The sequence below is a fragment of the Nicotiana tomentosiformis genome, chromosome 5 (assembly GCF_000390325.3).
Source record: "Nicotiana tomentosiformis chromosome 5, ASM39032v3, whole genome shotgun sequence".
NCBI classification, from domain to species: domain Eukaryota; kingdom Viridiplantae; phylum Streptophyta; class Magnoliopsida; order Solanales; family Solanaceae; genus Nicotiana; species Nicotiana tomentosiformis.
The window spans coordinates 25,949,319-25,957,272 of NC_090816.1; the positions used below are offsets into that span (position 1 = coordinate 25,949,319).

General features: G+C 43.2%; 1 protein-coding gene across 1 annotated transcript; it reads right to left on the minus strand.

Annotated features, from left to right (window-relative positions):
- Window positions 1-1,491: 1,491 nt before the first annotated feature.
- On the minus strand, window positions 1,492-2,613 carry LOC138892059 (uncharacterized). The gene is made up of 2 exons (XM_070175751.1): window positions 2,314-2,613; window positions 1,492-1,581 (listed from the first exon to the last, which is right to left on the minus strand). The coding sequence occupies exons 1-2, from the start codon at window positions 2,611-2,613 to the stop codon at window positions 1,492-1,494; spliced, it is 390 nt and encodes a 129-aa protein (XP_070031852.1).
- Between the last annotated feature and the right edge of the window lie 5,341 nt (window positions 2,614-7,954).

Below are 7,954 nucleotides of genomic sequence, written 5' to 3' on the forward strand. Positions count from 1 at the left end.
GGAAGGATGAAGGAGTTGTCGGGTAAAGAAATGATGACCGATTTTGACCGAATGGGGTGTTTTGAAAAATATAGGCCGCACTGTGGTCTCTGAGCTGCCTACATATCCCTGGTTTTATAGGAATCAGTCCATGTGTAGTTCTGGATCCAACGGTGGAATAAACCGATGGATTTGTTGTAAGAACGGACAAAATATTCTGGATAGGACAACTCGGGATTGAGAGCGGTTATGGATATTTGAGTGGGTATCAGATGGGAATGGGTAACGGACGGTGATCGGTTACGTTTGAAATAATTTAAGGATATGAATGTTGAATGGAAACTGGAGCGAAGATTGCTCCCGTTAGGAGAACAGTTGCTTCCTGATCACCTACAAATTCAAAATACGATGCATGCATATAGATTATCGCATAAATTTAAACATGATGCAAATTTCCTTTAGACCATGGAGATCGTCTTTGGACGGTGAGGATGACGTCCTTAGATCATGACGCCCCGGGCCATGTATTGTGCAGTAAAGGATTCGCATGCCATGAAATGACGTTCTCGGCTATGAAGATGGTGCCTCTGAATCATGATGCCTTTGAATAATGATGTGTAATATTAAGAGATCCTCAGGCCATGGCATGGTGTCTTCTGGCTATGAGGATGATGCCTTCGGACTATGACGCCTTCGAAAAATTTGGCTAAGTTTCAGCCCATGAGATACAAAGATATGATGTTTGCAAAAATACAAGACAAAGCTTAGTCTTGTGTAAGATCGGAGGCAGAGCTCAGCCTCGAGAGAACAGAATGATGCAAGGTTTTTGGAATATAGCAACATTTTTGGTCATGCAAGGAGAGACAATGCTTAATCTCGTGTGGGGGTAAGGCAGAGCTTAGCCTTATGCAGTTGAGAAGGCAGGGTTTAGCCCCATGCAAGATTGGAGACAATGCTTAGTCTCATGCAATGAGAAGGCAGAGCTTAGCCTTATGCAGTTGAAGAGGCAGAGCTTAGCCTCATGCAAGATGGAGACAGTGCTTAGTCTCATGCAAAGGGAAGGCAGAGCTTAGCCTTATGCAGTTAAGGAGGTAGGGCTTAGCCTCATGCAAGATGGAGACAATGCTTAGTCTCATGCAATGGGAAGGTAGAGCTTAGCCTTATGCAGTTGAGGAGGCATGGCTTAGCCTCATGCAAGATGGAGACAATGCTTAGTCTCATGTAAAGGGAAGGTAAAGCTTAGCCTTATGCAATTGAGGAGGCATGGCTTAGCCTCATGCAAGATGGAGACAGTACTTAATCTCATGCAATGGGAAGGCAGAGCTTAGCCTTATGCAGTTGAGAAGGCAGAGCTCAGCCTCATGCAAGATGGAGACAGTGCTTAGTCTCATGCAATGGGAAGGCAGAGCTTAGTTTTATGCAATTAAGGAGGCAGGGCTTAGCCTCATGCAAGATGGAGACAGTGCTTAGTCTCATGCAAAGGACAGATAATAAGTAGTAGCAGAGTATTTCTTAGCTGGAAATATGTTTGCGCTTAGCAGCTTTGTCGTTATGAAGATAGTGATTCTGAGGTGTGCCCGAATTTGAGAATATTTCTTGTTCCTGCATCCAAAGGACAATCGTGAGTTTTACAGGGAAATGTTGGTTCGTGCCTCAGCCTGCTTGCTTTGCCTCGCTCTGCATCGAAATCCTGCTCGAGTTACCATGGGTAGCATCTGGCTATTTCATAAAATAAAGTTTTTGAAAAAACTGTGCGTGCATATGATGAATGCAGTTATTTAAAATACATTAGTATGCAATATCGGATAAATTAGATGAACCAATGACTGTGACATTTTAGAGACATTGCGACTTCCTTAGAATTTTGAGGGTCCTCCTCAAAATTCTGCCCCAGTTTACTTAGGCGATTCTCTGACCGTTCTGTATATGATGACGTTGGCTGGACTTGCTCCGGAAGTTTAAGGGTCCTTCTCAAAATTCTGCCCCAGTTTCTGATTGTGGGGAAAATGAGAATTTTATTGAATTGTGACCGAACCACCAGGGCTGCCTATGTATCCCTTCTTAAATGGGAATCAAGTCAAGCGTAGTTCAGTTACATCAATTTCATAAATGTAAACAAATTTAAACATTGTATCTTTTGAATGCATATGAGTTGATAGGCTTTGGCCAAATCTCTCCATCCATTTCTGCGAGTATGAGTACTCCTCTTGTTAGTACTCTGTGAACCATATAGGATCCTTGCCAGTTGGGTGAGAATTTTCTTTTGGCTTCATCCTGATGTGGAAAGATTCATTTCAGCACTAGTTGCCCCGGTGCGAACTGTCTAGGTTTGACCCTTTTGTTAAAAGCTCTGGACATTCTGTTCTGATAAAGTTGACCATGACACACTGCATTCATTCTTTTCCCGTCAATGAGAGCTAATTGTTCATAGCGACTTGTTACCCACTCTGCATCACTGAGTTCAGCTTCCTGTATAATTCTTAGGGAGGGAATTTCTACCTCGGCGGGAATGACGGCTTCAGTACCGTAGACCAATAGGTAAGGATTTACCCCGGTTGACGTGCGAACTATGGTCCGGTACCCAATTAAGGCAAATGTTAACCTCTCGTGCCATTGCTTGTGGTTGTCCACCATTTTAATTTTCTTGATATTCTTGTTTGCGGCCTCCACGGCTCCATTCATTTGAGGCTTGTATGCTGTGGAATTCTTGTGCTTGATTTTAAAGGTCTTGTATATAGCTTTCATTAGGTCACTGTTGAGATTGGCAGCGTTATCGGTGATGATGGACTATGGAACGCCAAATCGGCAAACAATACGATCTCTCACAAAATCTGCGATGACTTTCTTGGTTACAGCTTTTTAGGATGCAGCTTCGACCCACTTTGTGAAGTAGTCTATGGCCACTAAAATGAACCTGTGTCCGTTTGAAGCGGTGGGCTCGATTTTTCCAATGACCTCCATTCCCCAAGCGGTAAAAGGCCAAGGTGCACTTGTTGTATTGAGTTAATTTGGCGGCACCCATATCATATCTGCGTGTATTTGGCACTAATAACATTTCTGGACATACCTGATGTAGTCTATTTCCATAGTCATCCAAAAATAACCTGCCCTTAGTATCTTCTTGGCTAAAACGAAACCACTCATGTATGGTCCGCAAATTCTAGAGTGTATCTCTTCGATCAGTTTGGAAGCTTCCTTGGCATCAACACACCATAATAATCCTAAGTCTGGAGTCCTTATGTACATAATTCCTCCACTTTGGAAGAAATGCTGGGACAATCTTCGGAGCGTGCATTTTTTAGTATGATTTGCATGCTCTGGGTACTCTCCTTTTGCCAAGTACTCCTTGATATTTTGGAACCATGGATTCTGGTCTGCTTCTTCTTCAACATGAACGCAGTAAGCTGGCTGATTATGAATCCTTACCGGAATGGGGTCGATGAAATTCTTGTCTGGATGCTGTATCATGGAGGACAAAGTGGCCAATGCATCTGCGAACTCATTTTGGATTCTCGGGACATGTCTAAACTCTATCTTCATGAACCTCTTCATCATATCTTGCACATGATATAGATATGGTAATATTTTGGTATTCTTTGTAGCCCATTCTCCCTGCACCTGATGTACCAGCAGATCTGAATCGCCAATTACCAGTAATTCCTGGATATTCATGTCAACGGCCAAATTGAGCCCCAATATGCAAGACTCATATTCTTCCATATTATTGGTGCATGGAAATCTGAGTTTCGCGGATATCGGATAATGTTGACCTATTTCTGATACCAAAACGGCTCTAATACCCACTCCTTTGAAGTTTTCGGCTCCATCGAAAAACATTCTCCACCCGTCGTAGGCTTCGGTGATATCTTTTCCTACGAATGATACTTCTTAATCAGGAAAATACATTTTTAGTGGTTCGTATTCTCCTCCTACAGGATTTTTCGCAAGATGATCCGCTAATGCTTGTCCCTTAACCGCCTTCTGAGTCACATAGACAATGTCGAATTCACTCAACAATATTTGCCATTTTGCCAGCTTCCCCGTAGGCATGGGTTTCTGGAAGATGTACTTCAGAGGGTCCATCCTTGATATGAGATATATGGTATAGGCACAAAAGTAGTGCCTCAGTTTCTGGGCTATCCAGGTCAAAGCACAGCAGGTGCGTTCTAGCAAAGAATACCTTGCTTCGTAGGGTGTGAACTTTTTACTCAGATAGTATATGGCATGTTCTTTCCCTCCCGTCTCATCGTGTTGTCCCAAGACACAACCGAAAACCCTATCTAATACGGAGAGATAGAGTAGCAGTAGTCTACCAGGTTCTGGAGGGACCAGGACTAGCGGTGTGGACAAATATTCTTTGATTCTGTCAAAAGCTTTCTGGCAGTCTTCAGTACAATTGGTTGCGGCATCCTTCTTTAACATTTTGAAAATCGGCTCACAGATCACGTTTGATTGTGCTATGAAGCGGCTGATGTAATTAAGATGTCCCAAGAAGCTCATCACGTCTTTCTTGTTCTTTGGAGGTGGCAAATCCTGGATAGCCTTGACCTTTGATGGGTCTAGCTCAATTCCTCGGTGGCTGACGATGAACCCTAATAACTTTCCTGCGGGGACCCCGAAGGCACATTTTGCGTGATTCAATTTCAAATTGTACCTTCGAAGCCGATCAAAGAATTTCCTCAAGTCTTTTATGTGATCTGTACTCTTCTTGGATTTGATGATGATGTCATCCACATATACCTCTATCTCCTTGTGTATCATGTCGTGGAAAATAGTTGTCATGGCCTTCATATAAGTGGCCCCAGCATTCTTCCGACCAAACGACATCATTTTATAGCAGTACACCCCCCATGGTGTGATAAAAGCTGTCTTTTTAGTATCCTTTTCATCCATCCAGATCTGATGATATCCCGCGAAGTAATCCACAAAGGATTGGAGTTCATGCTTGGCACAATTGTCGATCAGTATGTGTATGTTGGGTAACGGGAAATCATCTTTGGGACTTGCTCTGTTTAGGTCCCGATAATCGACGTATACTCTAACTTTTCCGTCCTTCTTACGAACTGGCACGATGTTAGCCAACCAAGTTGGATATTCAACCACTCTGAGAACCTTAGCTTTGATCTACTTGGTGACTTCTTCTTTGATTTTCAAACTCATATCTGGCTTGAACTTTCTGAGCTTCTGCTTTACCGGCGGACACATTGGGTTGGTAGGTAGTTTATGAGCCACTATGGACGTGCTAAAACCGGTCATATCATCATAGGGCCATGCAAAGATATCCTCATATTCCTTTAGGAAACGAGTGTATTTTTCTTTCTCTGATGGTGAAAGGTGAATGCTTACACGTGTTTCCTTGACTATTTCGGAGTCTTCTAGATTAACTATTTCAGTCTCATCCAAATTGGACTTAGGCTTGTTTTCAAAGTTTTCCACTTCTCTGACAATTTCCTCGGGCATTATATCCTCTTCCAGATCCTCTGAATCATTATCCTTATGTTGCGTTGTCTCATTACATATCACAGTCGTAAGTTCATCGGGATAGGTAATAATACTATAGAAAAAAGCGTAAAGAATAATAATAAATACTAAAAACAACAATGCATTTAGATGAATCTTGAAACGTCAAACAGGTACGGCTCGATGACCCGAGCAATTATTTCAAAACAAAACATGCTTAAAACAAAATACTGAAAATGTTTTAAATGCTCGTAAAAATTTCTTTCAAAATAAATGATGCTAATTGCAGGCTACCCAGGAACTCGATGGGCCCTTGATGGTACAGCAGTCCAGTTCTTGAGAACAGCTCCCTTCTCCACGGTCTGGATAATGAGGCCTTCCACCTCCTCCTCCTCCTCCTCAACTATCGCACTACAATCCATGTCTTCATCATCCAGAAACATATTCCTTATACCAGCTAGAACTTCATCTTCTTTGGACTCCCACATCATGTCAGCTTGATGAAATGACTGGCTCAAATGTGGTATTGGTTGCTTTAGAGGGTAATAAGGACCACGCCATGGTGGCGACCAATTCTGATACTCGTGCCAGGTGTATTCACACCCAAGCCCAAAAGTTGTGCCGTGACGCTTTAACCGTATTGGTTTGGTGGTCCCCTGGAGATTCTTACTGAGACCTTTGCCAGGCTCATACCCTGTCTATGCCAATATGCCTTCTATCTTACTGTTCCACCATTTGTCCTTTTCAATTGCGTTGACGCGCTCGATGTGATGGTATGTTTCTCCACCCAACTTCCTTCTATTCTCAATGTCCGGAACAGTTTGACTGGTATAAATGGGATTACTTCTGTCCCCATGGATGATCATTTCCTGATGGTTCCACTCAAACTTCATGACCTAATGTAGAGTAAAAACTACGGCCCCAGCGGCATGTATCCAAGGTCGACCCAACAATAGGTTGTAGGTAGTAGATATGTCTAACACTTGAAACTCAACATCAAACCAGGTTGGGCCCATCTGTAGGCTGAGGTTGGTCTACCTAGTTGTGGCCCTTTGAGACCCATCAAATGCTTTCACATTCATTATTCCTGCTCGTATCTCGTGCAGGCCTTTACCTAATCTTTTCAGAGTAGTTAGTGGACATATGCTAAGACTCGAACCCCCATCTATCAGGACTCTGGCAATGAACTTATCCTCAAATTTCACTGTGATATGCAGTGCCCTGTTGTGACTTAGTCCTTCTGGTGATAGCTCGTCTTCATAAAAAGTGATCTTGTGGCTTTCCAACACTTGTCCTACCATATTGGCCATCTCTCCACTGGTAATGTTGTTGGGTAAATAAGCCTCATTCAACACTTTCATCAACGCGTTCCTGTGTGCCTCAGAATTTTTCAGTAGTGATAGAATGGATATCTGAGCAGGGGTTTTGTTCAAATGATCAACCACAGAATACTCCCTAGCTTGCACCTTTCTCCAAAGATCATCCGGGTCGGTTTCAATGGTGGGCTGCCTGGAAGCGGCTTCTTTACTTATTTCTCCCAAATGCTCGGGCGTGTAAACCCTACCAGTTCTGGTCATACCTTATACTGCACCAGTTTCTTCCATTTTCCCCTTTCCTTTCCTTCTTGCTTCTGCAACATAATCCCATGGTATAGTATTAGACTTATAAGATGGTGTAGGTGCTACCATCACGATAAAGGGTGCATTTACTTCAACCTCAAACTGAGTTGGTGTAGCTACCTCAACTTCGATTGGTGCCTGAGTTTGTACCATGATTGGTGTGAGAGTGACTGGAGATATTTCAGGATTATCCCCTTCTCGAATGAGTCCAATTGACCCCTCTGAGTCTCATTCTTCATCGGTCTCTATCATGTTTACCCCTCCGTCCTTGTGATCCGGGAGAGGATTGTTACGGACATTGGGTGCAGTATCCTTTGCCTGTATGACTTTGGTATCAATTAATGTCTGAATCTTATCCTTCAAAGTACGGCACTCATCAATAGTATGACCTTTCATGCCTGAGTGATAGGAACATGTCTTATTTGGATTGACCCATTGAGAGGAATTTTCCATGGCAACAGCGGGAATGGGAGTGATATAACCGGCAACCTTCAGTCTCTCATACAGTTGGTCTATAGGTTCAGCAATTGGGGTGTATTGTCTGGGTGGTCTGCGGTCGAAATTTGGTCTAGGTTTTTGGTAGTTTTGGCGGGCTGGTGGTGAGTGGTAGTATGCAGGTTGGGTGTTATAGGTATGGTAAGTGGTGGCAGGTTGTTGGTATCTGGGAGGTGAAGGCTGATATGTGGGTGGAGGTGTTTGGTATGTGAGAGGAGGCTTCTGACCTTGGGCTACCATTACTGCACCTACTTCTTTCTTCCCGGAGATACCTCCTGACTGCAGGGCCTTATTTGTGGCTTGGAGTGCTTCAAAATTTGTCACCATTCCGCTTTTGATCCCTTCTTCTATTCTCTCTCCCAACTTGATGATATCAGAAAATTTATGGTTCTCAATAACCA

Coding starts and splice junctions, on each gene's coding strand:
- LOC138892059 (XM_070175751.1), bottom strand. CDS start 2,613: ATGGTGGACAACCACAAGCAATGGCACGAGAGGTTAACATTTGCCTTA. Junction 1,582..2,313: donor CCAGAGCTTTTAACAAAAGG/GTCAAACCTAGA, acceptor CTTTGGATGCAG/GAACAAGAAATATTCTCAAA.